Source organism: Strigops habroptila, chromosome 1 (genome assembly GCF_004027225.2).
Source record: "Strigops habroptila isolate Jane chromosome 1, bStrHab1.2.pri, whole genome shotgun sequence".
NCBI lineage: Eukaryota > Metazoa > Chordata > Aves > Psittaciformes > Psittacidae > Strigops > Strigops habroptila.
In genome coordinates this window covers 76,030,016-76,049,595 of record NC_044277.2, presented here as the reverse complement: position 1 = coordinate 76,049,595, position 19,580 = coordinate 76,030,016, and the positions used below count along the sequence as shown (strand labels likewise).

The following is a 19,580-nucleotide window of genomic DNA, read 5'->3' as shown; positions in this document are numbered from 1 at the left end:
GAAAGAGTCGCCAGCACTTTTGGAAAATCCAGCTAGCAGATGAAGTGTGAGTTTCAATAAGTGAACTAGAATTAATACTTGAATACTTTCACTAAGATAGACAAGAAGACATCAGCAGAAACAATCAAGAATAGATGACCTCTCTTTATACTGATGGGTGTCTAAGGCATTTGTGTGAAAGAAGCTTGTTCTGTACCTCCATGCTGAGCAATTTTTTGCACATCTTTTAGCTTCATGCTCAAAAACTTTTCAGTTAAAAGTATTCAACAGTTTTAGCTAGAATTTACAAACAGTACCTTTCCCAGGACAGAAGGAAAAAGCAACTCCAGAACCCCTTTTGATACTATTTGTGTCCAAAGAGAAATACCCTCCTAAGTGACTAGTCAGCATGAAAAATGTTAATACCTCCTTCACACAGCTGGTTTATAATCTTGCTGAGACTTATGTTTTTTAAATAATTAGAATGAATGTGGGGGGTTTTTTTCCTCAGTGTTCTTCAGGAATGTGGACCTATCCATAACATAAAAATCTCTGCTTGAGCTAACTTTTCAGTTTAATTTTGCAGATCATCTTTAAGTTGCAGAGAATTCAACCACCATAGCAGGCTTTCATTCCCTCCATTCATTCATATTTAATTTTCAGATAAGACTATCAAGAGTACATATATGTTGCAGTGAAACTCGGTATTTCCAATAAAGTTGCAACAGAAATTGAACAGTTCCTTCTTTACAGTAGAAATAGTATTTATTCACATAGAGTGGTAATTTTCATTCACTGGCTTTTGCCAAATACACACATGTCCATGAAATACTGAAGAACTAAGCTGCTAAGCTAAACTTAATTGATTAGAGTCTCATATGAATTAAAAGCTGACTTGAGAATAATTCACTTTAACCTTGCAAATTTCTCACAGATACATCCCTACAACACACCATGACTTTTAAGTATTTGGTGATATGTATTTTGGGCAGAATTTGATCCTGGTGGATTGACAGGCAATTCTTAATGAAAAGTAGAAATCAGGAATTAGAAAAAAATTGATCTTGATTTTATTATGATTTTAAAAATAGTAAGATAAAATCTTAAACTATTCTGCTTAATGAATACTAAGATTTTGAAAGGTGAATGTAATAGAATGTGAAGATTTTGTACATAGCTTAGGATGTCCAGGTTTCTGGGCACTCAGAAATCTGAGCTGCATCCACTGTATGTGTAGATGAGGTAACTATCAACTAAATTGCTATGTGGTGCACGGATGGACAGCACCTCCACAGTAAATGTTATGCTCTCAGAACGTCCCAGGTAAAATACTGGTACAGCCTTCCAGTCAGACTGGGAAGTTGCATACACGTCAAACTATCTGTACTGATGAGCTCTCTAATATATGAAAAGATAATGGGCATTATGACTACAGGCACTCTATGTGTTAATAATTTATCAAAATTATTAAAAATTATTAAAAAGCATTAATAGTGAGCTGCAATTTTCGTGGCATTGATTCTTTTTTTTTTTTTAAAAAGACATAAACCCAGAAGCCTATAGCAAAAAAAGACATTTCAAATGTTTGTGTGTATGTATGTACTCAAAACTATGCATTTTCTATCCAGGCTGGTCAATAAATTAGCAATACTAAATCAGGTTGCATATTAAATCACATAGTCAATGTCTGCTTATTTCAAAACATGTTAGGAAACTTTATTATCTAATCATCTAGACTACTAACAAGGTACAGAACAGACATTTAAAAAATGGTTTGTTGGACCTAAATCTTCATGTTCTTTTGCTTCTGTAAGAATTTTATTCATACGTACACAGATTGCAAATCCATTATGCATAATAAATGACAGTAAGAAAGAACTTTTTTCTTGTCAGAGCTGCCTGATTGTAGCAATCAGAGCAATTAGAGCAAACCAACAAAAACTTTTGAAGTCATATAATTGATATGTATTCAGGTTAATCATGTTATGTTATAATAGGTCACTGCCAGTTCTTTTTAGTTACCTTTATATAAAATACGCAATCAAGAATGACTAGAGGGAATGAGAGGTTTCGGTCAGCAATGTCCATAATAAGCTGTGTTTCTGAGAGAACAAAGTGGTTTAACCCGCAACAGCTCTTTGGTTTAAGGAGTTTTGTTGCATTACAAATAGGACAGCTGAAGCTGGTACATGTTCAGGGAGCCATAGGGAAATTTTTTATTCTTTATTAAGGACGTAGGAAGACCTGGAGTTTCATTGCAGACATTTTTATGTAATGTATTCTAAGTACAAGTACAGTCTCAGTCAGGACTTCTTTTATCACTTCTCTGCCATGTATTTTACAATAATCAATGGGCTTTTACAAGGCACCATTAAAAAAAAGCCAAGTTAATATTGATTTATCTCAAAGATGACAGGTATTTGAATATTATATCCATCTTTATGTTAGCAAGGACATGCATATTAGTGTATTAACTTTATTCTTTAACAATTAGTCCATCAAAGCAATATGTTTCTTTCAACTTGCGGAAGTCTCAGCCTCAAAAAATAATAAATTATGCAGTATTTCTGCTTGACAGTGCCCTTAGAAGAGAAGCAATGTTTCTGGGGTCAGCATTAGAAATACAGTCTACCATTAATGTACTAGACTCTCAAATGATTCATGAAAGGAAGAGTAGTGGTAAATAAAAGATTAAAAGAGCCAAACATAATGAAGTGTCAGTAGAAGTAAAAGTGTAGGAAGTTTTCAAGGGGCAGACAGTATTACATTAAAATCAGAAGCATGAATTATGTTTTGTTTATGAAGGAACTATTTTCAAAGGAAGATTCCATTGTCATTGTGTATTAAAGTAAAATGTGTTCCCACAAAATGGGATCCCAATTCATAGAAATTTAAATGAGATTCTTTTTAATGAATCTGAAAATTTGCTCACATTATTATTATAGTTGTCAGATACAAAATAACATTTTCTTTCAATTTCTAGTTTCTAAGAAAAAATGGTAATCTTTCTCATAATATTTATTTTTTAGGGTCGTACTTTACAGAAGCTGACACTAAAAGGCTGTATAGATCTTTCTAACTTGGCAAAATACTTAGCTAAAAGAACTGTTAATGATTATGGAATGTATAGTCAGCAAATGACAAACAAATTAGGAAGTCATATTTTACAATCACAAGCAGTTATGAATTGTGACAAGTTATATGAGGAAAATGAGAAACACTTTTATGGAAATAATGGATTTAAATTATGACACACTTATAATGAGATCATTCAATTTGGAATGTTAAATAATTCAGTCTGTTAAATTCTAAATGGAAATTCTCAACTATCACTTAATAATTTTTACTACATTATTTTTGTGACCCCTTTATTGTAAGCCATTAATTTGACATTAAAAGGCGAAGTGATTATAACTACATGTAACAAGGCATACAATAAGGTAAACGATTGTGAGAAATCAAAGTTTAGGTGGCTTTTGGTACTATAAAAAGAATGTTAGAAAAAGTCTTCTGTTCCTGAGTGTCTGTCAGAGTGTATAGTCACATGCATTAGCTATGCTGTGACTGAGTTCAGGTAGAAGAAAACAGTGTGACCACAATTCCAGTTTGTCTTCACAAGCCTTGTTATGAAATGCAATGCCGCCAAAGGATACAGTCCTATGCAGTTCCTCTTGTTGCCTAATGGCTAACACTGTCCATGGCTAAGTAAAGAACTGAACCTTCAGAACTTATTTAAATGTGAGTAACTTCATAACTACAGAACAACTTTTTCAGTATGTAAAAAATATGCCTGTCTCAGTAACATCTGTTAGCTGTTTATAATTTGTACTCAAACTCAGTAAAAGTTATAGGGGAAACTTCATTTCCCAAGAGGCAATCACAGGCTGTTTTGAATCAAAACTGATTGGAGGTGGGCAACAAGGAGGAAAATTCGTTTGAGGTAAGTTAACCATTGGGAACATTCATAGTCTTCTTGCCATTAGCACTAAGGATGGACATACACGGAAACCAAGGTCCCCAAACTAATCCCATGTTAGAGCTTGCTACCAATCCATTCTACCTCATCACTCTAAGGGTGTTGGATTCTTATGGCAGGCTGCCTAGCAGCAGGAGGAAGGTCAGCAGTTTCGCATAAAACTTTGTGGGCTTCCTGAATGTCTTCCATCTTATGCACACAGTCCTTCCTCCATCAATTGTGGGATCTCATCAATTAATTTAATTTACAGATTAACTTACAGGGAGGAAAATTTCCTAAAATGTTTACATTGCTTGGTTATTACTGGGCTTCATATCAGGAAGGTAGAAGACTACAGTTTCTTTTGTAGAAGAAAGGTAATGAACACCTCAATGGCCAAAGTAGATGAGTAATAGAAGAAAACATCCAAACCCGTTTTAGGCTTCTTGGTTGTTCTATTTTGTTGGGGTTTGTTTTGTTTGTTTTTTAAAAGCAAAGGAGTTAGGAATTACAACCTCTGGGATCCCTGTGTATTTTATCACTAGCTGGGGAGGCTCCCCTTCCTGGTTAATAGCATGCTAATATGCTGACTCTTTGGTATTAGTGAATTTATTGAAGTTGAGCAATTCAATTGCTAGCATTCTTGACAGACAATTCATCTGATCAGGAGAATAGCAAAATAACCGGAACACATTCTTGAGAAGATGTTAGGAAGAAATGAAGATCATATCTATGTTAGGACTTTGTAAGGTCAAGGTTTTATAGAAAGAAAAAGTTAGGGAAAAGCCAACAAAAGCTCTCATGAGATGGAAAAAGATGGTAGGAGTGGTTGATTCTGTTTGAATGGGAGATAGGAATAGAAATTGGTTGTCAGACAACACCAGAATAAGGGGTTGGCTTTACATCTAGACTGCATGCTGCGTTACTTATCCCAAATATTCAGACTACTTTATCTTCTGTTCAGTGCTATCTTTGCAGAATACTTATGAACAATCTAAGTTTAAAAAGAAAAAAATAATTAAAATAAGCTGAAGTGAGTTTAGACACTTCTGCATTGCTGAAATTGTACCGTGGAAGATCTTCTGTTTGTTTCAGTGATATTACAGTCTTTTCAATTTATTGCCAGCTTCCGTGAATTTGACAGTTTAAAATTTTTGTGACACTTAAAGCTTTGCTTCATGTAAATGTACTTTGATTTCAGGCATTCTGAACAAATTCATTACAGGTCTGTCTCATGCTGATAATAAAAGAAGATAGAAAGAGATACATAACCAATTGCATTTTTGACAGTTTTCTGCTAAGTCACACTATGCAGCTTCAGCTGAGAAATGGAAAATAATTTTGTTGAACATAACCTTATAGAGTCTAAAGAGAGTCTGATGAATTTCAGCCCTGACATTTAAATACTGTATGCAAGTAATATCTGAGTCATAAGATGCTCACACCATTCTGTCATACATCACTTATTAATGACCTTGCTTGACCTTATAATAAAAAATTCTAATAAAGGAAATGAGTGTCTATATTTGCTTTACCATAAAAAGGTATTATTTAATATGAATAGCCCCATTCCAAACCCTGAAGTTCGATGAAGTAGCTAGTATGAATTTAATAAGTTTATTATGAAAGGATAGTATTTCAAGATAGACAATTTAAGAATTGTAATACAGCTTTTTTTTTGATACTATTATATTCAGAAGGCTGCAACAAGACAAGGCATGCAGCACCAGATGTGCAAATTAGGCAACAGTGGAGAAGTTAATGGAAAAAGCTGAAAGAGAAGAAAGGGCAGAGGACCTCATTGCTCATCCAGGCCCTTCACAGTGTACTTGATTGAAGAGAGCATAAATCCGAACAAAAGAGGACCAGACTGCATACAAGAATTTTTTTTTTTTTTTTAAGAAAAGCATTTTTCAACCTGAGGACAGTCAAGAAGTGAAGCAGGTTACCCAGAGAGGCTGAACAGTTTCCATACTTAGAGGTTTTCAAGGTGTTACCTGAGCAACCTGGTCTGAGCTTAAAACTGACCATGTTTTGAGCAGGAAATAGAATTACAGTACTCAACTGTTGGTAAAAACAGAAAGCTTTCATAAAGTAACAGGAAAAAGGAAAAATTATTGTCAGGTGGGAAAAGAGGTCATAAAGCCCTTACTGGAGTAGCTTCCTCCACCTGTTCCCTATAGCAGCTATAGAAGTGGGCAGGCATGTTAGGCAAAATAAGGAACAGGAAAAAAGAGAGTCTACAGAGTCTGCATACTAGCTTTAGAACAGGTGATGGGGTGAGAGTGGCCCATCTGCCAAACTGATATAGACAATTATGGCCAAGAAAGATAATATAAGTTAAGGGTAATCTAGAATGCTTCTTATGCTGTGTTTTGCTTTTGTGACTCTTTGTTTTGACAGAATTTTATTTCTATTCTTATCTAGACAGAATCAGTAAGCATACTCTTCTATATTTAAATTTTGTCACACCATAAATCAGTCACCTCACATATGGAGCATACATCCTTCCCTGGAAAGGTAGACATAATTGGGGTGTAGTGAAAAGAAATGTCAGTGTTACCTGTATTCAGGGCTCCTCCTGAGTCTTCAGGTTGCTTCCACGCTAGGCTGCAGGTGTTTTTGTACCATTAACACTGGTTTATGCGGAGAAAGACAACTCCCGTGGCATGTCTGGAACTTCGTTGATGAGCAGCAGGAAAATGGAAAATGGCTTCTGACTTTAGGGGTGTGGGATGGAAAGGAATGTTGTCATCTTCAGCTTGTCACACTTACATACGGCATACTTAAGATTGTTTTCCCAACATTTTTTTTATTCTGTTCGTTAGCCTAAAAATGTGAAAGACTGAGTTCCATTCCTAAGACTAAATCTTTCCTTTTTTTTTTTTTTTTGCCTATGTATTCAAACCAGAGATAAAACTATTAACTCTTCTAAAGTTCACAACTAAATGGTGATAATAGTGATGCTGGAGAGGACGGGGAAGCAACTGTTAGTTTCACTTTAACTAAAATGAAATAGGAAAAAAAAAAGTCAGTATTGAGGATATTAGTAAATATTTATGAAGATATGTATAAATATTAATTTCTGATTTCAGGAAAAAAGTGGAGTTGAATGTACAATCACAGAAAATAACATTTTTATCTTATACGACTTTGTTTCTCTTTTAGTGGCAAAGCATTACTATTACACTGGTTGAGAAAGTGCAGATGGTTGCTGTAATCCTAGGATCTCTGTTCTTAGTAGCAAGTGTGACTTGGCTCCTATGGTCAGCCTTCAGCCCTTATGCAGTATGGCAAAGAAAGGACATCCTTTTTCAAATCTGCTATGGAATGTATGGTTTTATGGATCTAGTATGCATAGGTAAGCTCAAAATCTTTAAACAGCACAGACTGTGGTTTAAGACTGTGACTATATCTATTTTTCTAATTGGTCACTCCAGTGGATCACTCCAGTTCTTTGCAGACTGATTCTCATCTGATACCTTTAGCAAATGCTGCAAAGAGAAAAGAACCAAAGCTTTACTCTCAGATTCATCAGTGTCTCCCCAAGATCTTAGTGGTGAGAACACAATCAGTTTCAATTTATTGAAAAAAATAAGCAGCTAGCAAAGTTCAGGAAGTTAAATAGGTGAAAATGACAAAAGACATTATTAAAATAATAAGTCAGATAATTGCTGACTTATTATAATAAGTCAGATTATTGCTAAGTGCTGTCAAGTCTTCTACTGGTGTCACTGTATATGAGATTGTACCATCATGAGGCGCAGAAAAAGCCCTTGAGGATGTCATCAAATTACATACCCCAAATTAAGTTGCACAGACTTATATAGGTCGCTGTGCTAGTAACAGAGAACAGAGAGGACAGGCATGAGTTCTTTGTACATCATAAACAGTTATGAAGCGCTGTAATGGTGCTAACTATAGTAACTTAATTCACTATTAAAAAATCGCGAGTCATTTAACTCTAGCTGAAATCTTATAAAAGAAAATACAGTTTACTGCAAAGCTATTTTGACCAGTTTTGAAATTTCTGAAAATATACTGGACCCAGAAATATTTAAATAGAAATCTCCCATAGTATTTGATGAAACAACCTTGAATTGATTGTTAAAATAGCTACGATTATTTGCAGAGAAAAAATAATAATTGCAGTAAACATTAAACCACATTCTCAGATTACAATTTAAGAAAATTCTAACATTATCTGATGTTTGATTTGAGATTTCAGAGTGATAAATGTTGATCAATCTCAAATGTTGTCAATCTCATAAATGGGAATTCAGAAGGACAGTGCTGAATTCTGCTCGATAAGGTGCAAAGAAACAGAGTGATTCCTAATATCAAGGCTTTTTCTCCAACCATAAAGCCATATCATCTTTTATTGAAACCATCCCATTACTGTAAAAGTATTTATATTTCAGCTGGATCAGCAGTTCTGTTTATTTTGTAATTTTTCTAAGAGAAGCCCACTCTGCAATATTTTAGAACACAGGTTTTCTTCTGTGAACCCAAATCTCAGACAGGAAAATGAACAGAATCTAGGCTTCTTAATACTCTGGACAAGTGCTCAGCTTTTAAATGAAACAAAGGGCTCAGCTACGTGTCCTCTTAGATGCTGATTCCTGAACACCACTTTTTCTGCCTGAACACTAATATTGAGGTTTTTGCTTTTGTTTAAAAAAAAATCAAGTCAAGACAAAATGTGCTTCAGGCATTGTAAATGTTTTATTTATATGGAATTCTGTGGGGGTTTTTTGTTGCTGTTAGTTTTGTTTGGTTGGTTTTTTTCCACAAAGATTACAATCATAAATAATTTTCTTTGGTATGCATTAACGAGCTGGAATAACCAGTTATTTCAAACTATTTCCATTTCCTTCCATTTGTTTGACTGTTAAGACACCTAAGCCAAATTAATCTCAAAGTCAGTCAAGAACGTCTGTGAGTGATCAGAAATCTTAGTGTATTTAACTATATAGAATCATAGAATAGTTTGGGTTGGAAGGGACATTCAAAGGTTGTCTAGTCCAGCCCCCTGGCAATGAGCAGGGACATCTTCAACTAGATCAGGTTGCCCATAACCACATCAGTCTGGCCTTGAACGTAAACAATTGGAAGGCAAACCTTCAATAGATTGATACATGCAGACATGTAGCTGCCCTTCAAGCCAGCAAGGCTCAAGATACCTCTGGGCTGGAAGCTACTGAACTAACATGTACCTGACATGGCTATGGAGCTTCTAGCCTAACTGGCACCATGCAGGAGCAAAGTAGAAGTGTGGCTCTTCACCCACCAGATAAAAACTGGCTTACCTGTAATTGCACAAATGCATACTTTATTGTCCTATCATAAATTATACATGGAATTTTTTATGTAAGACAGACTATAATTAAAGATATTTGGACACTGTTTTGTAATTACAAACTTAAGTGCAGGTATGACTTAATAGTTTACTAAACTGCATCTGTAAATTCAGAAAGCTTTACAAAATGAGGTTTGGTAATTTTAGAATTCTAATGATGCAGATTCACTCATCCCACTTATTCTGCATATAATTTCGAGTAATCTGCATCAGAAAATATTTATTAATATATTCAGCTTTATCCAATTTTATTTTTTTCTTTTCTTCTCTAAAGTGAAATATTTTTAATTGATAGTTTCAATTTAAAACCTTCAAATAAGGTTCGTTAATAGATGGATGTAATTATTATATATGCATGATTAAAAAAACCCCCACAACACTGTGCATTGTGCTGATGACCTCCAAAAGACACCAACATATGATTTTACCATTGCCTATTATATGTAATTTCTTATATCATAAAGCTTGTAATGCTTACAGCCAGCCACAGCTCTCACTTAGTATGTTCTCTCCTCTCATTTGTGTTTAGTCATCCATGGCATTCTCTTGGTTTTCAACAAGATTTACAGTGAGTGAATACCTATACTCCCACTGGAATCTCTCTTTATTTGAATGAAAAATCTATGCAGACATACGGGTTTTCCTGTGCAGCACATATTTCAAGACAAGTGCTAGAGTTACTGAAGCACTTGTCAGTAAGTGCTGTATTCCAACTGCCTTCAGTTGTGCCTCCCTACAGCTCTGCATAAACAATATGAATATTTTTGGTCATTTGTGATGTGTAAATATCTCTACTTTTTGAAATGCTTTGTTGTCATTATTTTTAAAAGCAGTTTGCCTAAAGATACTGACACATTTTAATGATATATTTGAAAACTTGCACATATAAATTTGTTTTCCCAATGATTGATTTCTACACCATATGTAGCATACCACCCTCTTTCTTATCAAGTAAATTACATGTAACTTGTATTTTAATTTTCAGTCTTGTTTTACTTTTCACCAAAAGAAACTTCCCAAAGATTACAGATCACCAATATAATATGTTCTTTTCATTCCAGTGTACATATTTTATTGGTATCCATTACTCTCCTTGTTCTAACTTTTTCCAGAATTCTTCCTAACAAACAGGATTGTTTTTGCTTATCAGTGTCAGTTTCAGCCCTACAAGTCACTAGTTTGTACTTTTCTGCATCTGAGCTGGGTGTAAAGCTGTTCTCTTTGAAACTCGCTGGCGGCAGAAGTTTTCTAAGCAAACCTTGAACATGTTAATGAAAGAACTACTGCCTGTGAAACCCAGAGCTGTTGCAGCGGCTCTGCAGACCACCAGGAATTACCAAGGGAGTAAGTTCGTGAGTTAATACAAAAGGAATGCATAATATAACCCCCTTGTTAGGGGCACAGTACACCAAGCCTTTGCCATTTTACTTTGTAGACCAAGCAATTATTTCTTGTAAAAGTGAAGTCATATAATTTTATGTATTTTCACCAGAATATAATCAAAACTACTAGTCATAAATGGTTCTAAAATGAACAAAATGTCTCACAAATGATAACAGCTCACTTCTAATCCCAGAACAACAGTGCAGCTCCTTTAGAGCATGAAAAGCAGTTGTAACATTGCAATAGAAAAATGAGTGGTGCCAGTAGTACTATAGCAAGGGAGTAAGAGATGGGAGCCAATGTGAGGTGTGAATAGCCCTCTGGAAGCCTCTTTCTTCCCTGCCAAGGAACTTGATGCCTAGCAACATTTGTGTAACTCCTAGTTGTAAAAATGTATAGGCTGAAGTTACTTATAATGAATACCTCTAGCTGCATTTAATATTTCTTTACTCAGAAAGTCTCCTTTTTTTTATTAGATATAATTCTAACTAGTTTAGAAATATTGCTATTTTTAGAGTCAACGTGTTTTGCTAATGCTTTGAGCATTTACTGCATTTTTCTTAGATCTGTGGGCCCTAGAATAGCATTAAGACGTGACATTTTGTCGAATGGTAAAGTTTGTTTCTGAAAAGGTCTTTTATTACCTAGTAAAAGTTCATGATGTTTCTAGGAGGACCATTCCTAAATGATTATAAGTAAGACTAGTGTGATAAATAAAACAACACTGGAACCTAATACCACCAAATCTGAATGAACTAAGATGAGTTGCCTGCTTGTAAAGATATGCAGTATGAAAAGTTCCCAGTGGTCTTGTGACTCAGGGCAAGAAATCCTTGGGATAGAGGGAAGGAATGTCATAGTACTTGGCAGTAGGAGAAAATTAGGATATCTCCATAATCCTATTGTTGGGATCCTACTGCCATCCCTACATCTTAGACATTAATCTAAAGACCTTAATCTAAAGTCTTCTTAGAGCTTTAGGACATTTTGCCAGGTCCATCATCCCAAAACTCTTCCTTGTAGATATTAATTGGACAGAATGCCAGAACAGCTAACAGTAGTGAATTCTAACACTTCCTCTTGGGATCGTCGGGATCAAACACGTAATTTCCACCCCCCTCCCCTCGCCCCCACCCCCTCACCCCACCCAGACTGTGCAACTATGGTGTCCTCTGTGTTGTCGAAATCATGGTATTTGGAACAAGTTAGTATTATTCATGGATTTATCCCTGATTTCTCTCTTATATCTTCATTCATTGCTATGGATCTCTTAAGAAAAAGGAGAATCTGCCATTTCCTTATAGCTTCACTTTAGCAACTAACAATTAACATTTTGAGCATCAGAAATCTGCACCTGGAAAATTTCCAGCTTACCCAGTTTTCCTCTTGTTTACCTTGTTCCTTTCTTGACAAGGAAACCATCATTGGAACCGTCAATGCTGAGAGCTGTTTTTCCCCTGCTCCTTGGAAAATACCTTTCAAAGAGACAAAAGATCTATTGGAATTCTTTTGCCTCTTCTATGTAGGTCTTTTTCAACCTGTAGTTTTATCAGATGGGAAATAAGCTTTTTACGGGCAGAATTATGAAAGTGCTCCTTTTCTCCTTCAGCATTGCCAAATCCGACAACTTTATTTCAAGCCTTTCAGTATTTGATCCTTTGTTCGGTAGCTCTTTTAGAACATTTGTGACTTTTACAGCTTCCATTTTAAAGAAAACTTCTTTGCCATTGTTGAAAAACTTTGAAAACATAATTTCAGTAAATCCTGAAAGCTCAAAAACAGTAAAAAAGAGCTCCCCAGAAGAAGTTGTCCTACAACTTTTTCTGTCATAATTTTTGAGGATACTTTTGACTGTTCAAATGTACCTCATGTACCGAAATGATCCTTTCTCAATTGCTTCCTTCTCTGTTCTGAAATATGTTGTTCAGGTTCCAATGGAGTGCAGGCAGGTATCAAAAATCTTGACACGGGGGTAAATAGGTTCTCTCAATTTTGCTTCATCACAGTCTTGAGGGAAATTGGGCCAAAGGATACTATGATCCAGGGACAGGTAGAGGGAAAATTATGCTCATCTGCTTTATCATTCTACAGGAAATTCAACAGAAAAAAAAGGGGGTGGGGGGAATCTTTGTCACATCAACAAAATCATGGCTTATTTGGTTTGTACATTCTGTATCTGATCAAAGATATTTATCCTTTTTCCTTTTTAAGGCAGTATAGCTAGTCTTAAAGATGCATATATGTATTAACATGGCTGCCAAATTTTTAGGACAGGTTGCTTTATATATATATATCTGAGAAGATGAAGGTAGACATCTTGCAATCAAGACCACTAAAATACTATGCTGATATAAAATGCATTTAGAATATTTAACATTTAATGAAGTTTATATTGTGTTAGTTTTGCTGTATCAGATGCTTCAATGAAATCTAGGCAACTTGAAAGCCTACAGAGATGCTACATTTGCTATCATGTCTTTCTGAAAGTAATCTTTTAGTTTCTCCATCTTCAAGTGTAACGATCTTTAAAAATGTGTTAGGGTAGTCATTGCTATCTGCAAATCATTGCACTTGAATCTGAGGTTTGCTGTTCATATAAATGTTTTTATCATCCTTTCTGCTTGTGTCATCTTTCTTTGAATCTGTTTGTTAATGAACTAAGAGCCCTCAGACACTTAAATCACAATTTCGTGGTGTAGGAACAGGTGATATACAGTCTCCTGGGATAAAGGACTATAGCCTGTGACACCAGGCTAGATATGCCCATGTATAGGAAAATATTAGGCAAGAAACACACTGGACAAAAAATCTGTAAATGTTTTTGGCTAGGCAGATTGCCCCAAAGCACGGAGCCAGAGAAAACATGTGACAATGCTCAGAACCATATAAGTTACCAGGCTTGTTGAGGAAAAACCTAGTAAAAAGGCTGAAGCCCCATGCATCTACCCAGTAAATTCATATTTGAAATACTTACACGTAAAGAGGGTGTGTATAAATACATATACATATATACATATGAAAAATTAAGATTGATTTTCATTTAAATAAATTGCTTGAATGCACATGATTGATAAGCATAAGTATAAGCTACATGGAAGTTCATAAGCAGATTGGCCTGTTGAGGATTCCAAATAAATCTGTATTTTCCTTTTACCTTTTAAAGGACCTTTTAAAAGATTTCCTGGGTCTTAACAAAAAAGATGTTTCTTAACCTTTTTTGTACTGAATTTTGAAGAGAAAGAGGAAAACCCATCAGCCTTGCCACGCTCATCATAGTTAATAATAAAATTTAATTTCTTCTTGCCCAACTGAAGACAGGAAAGTCATTATACTTACAGCCGTTTCAGATTTTCATAAATCTTCTGTGCTCCTATGTTGAACTAAGAACGTGAAAACAGTTAGATTTGTATCTGTACTGAATTCTACAAACACTCTTCAATGAATTTAAGACCATCCTGTTCATTACAGAAGTTCTAACCTACTTAAAAAGCTACTTAAACCAGTATAAATCTCAATAAATAAACAGTATTTACCATAAACAAAGATAACACTAGTGTAAACGGTCAATTTACAAATCCTCCAGTAAGGTTCTTTTATATTGATTTACTTGAATCTAAGTACTTTATTTAGTTAGGCATGCTCAGATTATTCCAGTATTGGTTATGCTGAGCTTTCATTCAGATCAATTTTATTTCCCCTGCATGTTCCTGCATCCCAATCTTAAACACACAAATAACCGGTTATATTGCATATGTACAATTTATTTGAATTATCAGAGTTACAAGTAATTTAATAGGCTCTGGCAATTGCCAGATTCATCACAATGTGTTACATCTCTGCTTTCAAAATGCCATCTATTGACATTTTGTACAAACTCTTTGTTTTCTTAATTTCAGGACTGATAGTACATGAAGGTGCATCTGTTTATCGAGTGTTTAAGCGCTGGAGGGCTGTGAATCTACACTGGGATGTGTTAAATTATGATAAAGCCACAGACATAGAAGAGAGCAATCGAGGAGAATCCTCATCAGGAAGGACATTGTGGTTACCACTGACTGCATTTAGAAACAGAAGTTTAGTTCACCCAACACAGTTAACCTCACCAAGATTTCAGTGTGGCTATGTATTGTTACATCTGTTCAACCGCATGAGACCTCAGGAAGATTCATCAGGGGATAACGGCTCTGGGGAAGTAGTGATGAGAGTGACCTCAGTGTAAAGATTATACTCACTGTGCTACACAGATAAGGATAATGTGCCCTGATGTTGCACAACTTTGGAATGTAGTTACAATGAATGGTGAAACCATTAACACTTGAAAAATATATACACATTTTTTAAAAATTTAATGCTTTTTATATATATGATCAGCTAAAACACAAATACATTTTTCTGGGGGAAAAAAAAAAAAGTCTCTTGCTTTTTATATAGTCTGGTTTATTAGATCTTTTGTCAATTTGTACCTGAGGTGTATACAATGTAGTTTAACTCTTAGGTCTTTGAATGATGAGGTAAGTCATTTTTAAGCAAAAAAAGAAATATTTGAATGTATTTTCTTAAACTCTGGCTTTAACCCACTACTGTTATTTTTCCCACTTTAATGAGGATTAAACTGAACCATCTTCTTCCAAAAAAAAAAAAGATTATTGACACAAGTCAAGTAGTCCTCTTTTTCTGGGTTGTTTTTTTTTGTTGTTGTTGTTCTTAGCTCAGTTCAGCTGTATGAAAGTAAGTAAGGGATATATTGTCCCCTGCCTTTAAGTAGGAAGTCCAATATGTGTTCAGCAAAACATAAGGGAAGATGTGAGCTCTGCTTTTAGATCTCCCACATGGACGTGCAAGATGTCAGACACAGTATGACACAGACAGGGGAAGAGTCTGGCACTTCCTCTTGAGTCTCTAAGATCTGCAGAGTGCTGGTGCTTGGGCCCGTGCACAGAAATGACATTACCTTTAAAGCAGTGGTGCTCAGTTCAGCAGCCTGTGAATTCTAGTATCATTCTAACTATAGGACATTGACATCTCATATTTTTTCTCTCTCGCCTTTTTTTTTTTTTAAATGTACATCACAGTTTCTGGGATAATAAGAAATCCTAATGGAAACCGAAGTAGAAATAATGCAGAGCCTTAATTTTGCCAGGTAATGAATCATCATTAAAAATGAGACGATATTCATCTGTATCATGATAGCTAACCAATGCTGTGAAGTTTGCTTCTCTGTTTTTTTCTCATGGCAAAAATTCTGACATCATTTAATCAAATGGAAATGGAAATATATTCCAAGTTAATAATTAAGTCTGTTAAAGGCCAAGATGAAAAAGTAGGGCTGAAATGACTCTGAAAGCGCTAGCTTGCTTAAAAGATTTTGTGGTGGGTTGACTTTGTCTGGCCGTCAGATCCTCACCAGCTGCTCTCTCACCCCTCAGCAGGACAGGATGGGGAAAATAAGATGAAAAAGCTTGTGGGTTGAGACAAAGAGAAGGGCATCACTTACCAATTGCTGTCACAAGTGAAAAAGAGACAACAGGGGAAAATTAATTTAACTTATTTCCAGTTAAAATGGAGATGGATGGTGCAAAACAAAGACAAAACCGAAACCATAACAAAACCTTCCTTCCACCCCACTCCCCTTTCTTCCCAGGCTCAGCTTCACCCCTTCACTCCCAACTCCTCTACGTCCTCCCCCCAGGCAGCACAGAGGATGGCTGTCATCAGTCCATGACAACTCCTCTGCCGCTCCTTCCTCCTCACACTTTTCCCTGCTCCACCCTAGGGCTTTCCCACAGGCAGCAGTCCTTCAGGATAAACCTGCTGGAGCATGGGCTCTCCATGCGCCACAACAGCTCCATCAGGGCACATCTACCTGCTATGGCGTGGCATTCTCCAGAGGCTGCAGTGTAGATATCTTCTCCAGCACGGTCCTCTCCAGGGGCTACAGGGAAATACCTGCTCCGCCAAGATATCTCCATTGTCTCAGGGGAATCTCTGCTTGGGACTGGCTGTGTCCAGCACAGGGCAGTCCCAGCCTCTCCTCACACAGACCGCCCTTACAGCTTGTCCCCCCCAAGCATCTGCACCCAGTACACAGTTTAACATCTTTCCATTTCAAAAGAAGTTGTAACTAAGAACTGAAAAATGTTAGCTATTTCGTTAGTGGCTGGAGTGCTGTGGCTGGAAAATGCCCTTTCAAGAATCAACAGGATGATGCTGGAATCACTGCGTGCCTTCCCTCCATAAGAAGCTCACATGCCAAGACCAGACACAGGAGGCTTCTGTAACTAGACTTGGAAGGGAGACAGAAATAATTTAAGCATTGGAGCTAAGAGCTCCTTATATATTCATAAACATTTAGCCAGCCAAGGAACTCCACACAGGGCCCAGCATTCTGTGTTTCAGTCTCACAAGCTTAAATTTACACTTACTGAATCTGCACATGACTTACTGCTCTTTAAACAATTACTGTGAAAAGCAGTACATAGCCATGAACAACAAAATGCTATCTATCTCAAAAAAGCCAATTTATCTCATCTCCTGCATGGCAACTTACCAACTTATGACAGGCAAGCTCATTGAGAAACTATGAGAATTCTAGATCATTCTAGATTATCTTTAAACAATTTCCCAGAGAAGGAATTTGTGGAAAGACAGATGAGAGAAGCTATGACTGGGGAAACTTGCTGTATCATTGGGAATTACTTGTTCCTAATTACTACTTAATGAAGCCCGCTTTCCCAGAAGGATCACAACTCCACATGACCCAATTGAGATCAGACTTAGTATCTCAGAAAGCACTTGTGATATAAGGAGAAGGCAGCATTCTGGGATCAATATTCTGAAAAGGTTATGTCTCACGCCTTCTAGGTGCTTGCGATCTCTGGGATTTAAAGAGTATTGTAGTGGTCTTTTTAGAGGATCCTAAAACCAAAATAGAGAACTATATGAAAATATTTTGTTGTAGAGAAATCTTTTTCATTCACATCCAAATACTTAGGGTGCAAATATTTGAAAGACACCTGGGTCTAGAACACTTAACAGCTTCTGAGGGAAAAAAATGGTCCAATTAAGAGTAATGAAAATCAGTAGTGAGAGAAATGTTTAGGGCAAATGTCAGAAAGGCCTTCTTAATAATAGGGCTAGTCATCAATAATTTCTATGGCAAATATTTTGCATATGTCTGCATTTATGTATTCCTGCGTGTAGAAAGCAAGATCAGGAAAAGTTACACAGTGACAGGATTAGTATAGGCAGGCTGCAGTTGTAAGAAAACAATGACATCTATGGCTGTGTTGTCCTGCAGAATGTTTTCTGTAGCAAGAGTGCAGAGTAGGACTATTTCTTCATTGTCAATGTATTTGGATTTGTGCAGTACTGCAGTGCTGTGATCACCTACATGCATGATAGATGAATTCAAATCAGAACAGGTGCAGAGAGGGGATATTAGGATGAAAAAGGAGTACAAACTCATTTCACATGAGGAAATCAGAAGAGTGTAGCTTGTTCTGCTTAGCAGAAGTTGTGAGAAAATGTTATTGCTCTCAGTTAATACATTGCAGAATAAAATTTAATTTGGAAAAAGAACAAGCCTAAGAAGTAAAAGAACTTAAGGACAAAATAGATCACAAGTAAATTTAGCTGGAAGTTCAAGGTAGTTTTAAAATATTCATAGAATGAGTCACAGGCAACAATTCAAGTTGGAAGGACCTGGAGGAAGACACCTAGTCCAATCTCCAGGGACAGATCTGAGGTCAGACTGGGTTACTCAGGTCAAGGATGCAAATTTCACAACTGTTCTTGACTGTCCCCAGGGTGAAGTATTTCCTTCTATCCTACTTCTTGTCCTGTTCCAACTTACATACACTGTCTGTCATTGTCCTGTAATGCCCTACTGTGAAGTGGATGGCTCTGTCTTCTTGATAACTCCCTTGCAGGTCCTGGCAGGCTGCTGTTAGGCCTCCCTTCCAGCCATCTCTTGTCCAGGCTGAACAAGACTTGATCCCTCAGCCTCCCCTCACAGGGCAAGTGCTCTGTGAGTATCTGTGAGTGAGGGCAAGTGCCTCCAGGTGGGGGCTTTCTGATGGACTTGCTCCAGTTGCTCCATGTCTTTCCTGTACTGGGCTGCCCAGGAAGCTGCTGGCCATCCCTGCAGCCAGGGCACGCTGCTGCCTCATTCCCAGCTTACGCCTGCCCAGAGTGCTGGGTCCCTTCGCACATTGCTGCTCCCAGACGGGCAGGGACCAGCCTGTGTCCTTGTACCAGAGCTTGCTGCCCAGGAGCAGGACTTGGTGTTTGTCCTTGGTGAATTTGAACTGGTTTCTGCTGGCCCATTCCTCCAACCCGGTTAGGTCCCTCTGACAGCCACCAGGGACCTCCCTGATCTCTATGAGTTCTTGCACATAATCCCTGATTTAGTCTTTACCCACTGCTTGTTGTTCCTACCCTCCCTGAGCCCTTTCACTAAGCATGAGGGCTGTGAGAACTTGGTAGTGAAGACAAAGACAAAGAAAGCACTAGGGACATCTGCTTTCTCTGTGTCCACTGCCACAAAATCACTCACCCAATAAGAAGCGAGCTTGTTTGGAGTTTTACTGCTCATGCACAGACTGAAGCTCTTTATTTTGCCCTTGATGTCCTTGTCAGTTCAAGCTGAGCTTAGACTTTCCTAACGCTACTCCTGCATGCCTGAACAACATCTCTAAAAGCCTCCTTTGTAGCCTGGCCCTATTTCTGCCTCCTTCTGTGCCATTAGTTCTTGGCTTAGCCAAGCTGTGCTGCTGATACATCTGTTTGTTTCCCCAGGTATCAGGATGAACCATTCTCACACCTGGAGGATGTGATCCATATAGTCATCTCCTTCATCCTTCAGAGCTGCTCCTGTATTATCCCACATGCCTGCTCCCTGCACAT

The 19,580-nt window shown here is 37.0% G+C and overlaps 1 protein-coding gene across 1 annotated transcript in view; it reads left to right on the top strand.

The window, feature by feature from the left end:
• Positions 1–15,879, top strand: part of MARCHF11 (membrane associated ring-CH-type finger 11) — a 33,744-nt gene extending 17,865 nt beyond the window's left edge. Inside the window, exons 3-4 of the mRNA XM_030506513.1 lie at positions 7,103–7,295; positions 14,573–15,879. Of these exons, the coding sequence (XP_030362373.1) occupies positions 7,103–7,295; positions 14,573–14,895 (516 nt within the window). The 3' untranslated portion in view covers positions 14,896–15,879. The remainder of the gene's footprint in view (positions 1–7,102; positions 7,296–14,572) is intronic.
• Positions 15,880–19,580: the final 3,701 nt, after the last annotated feature.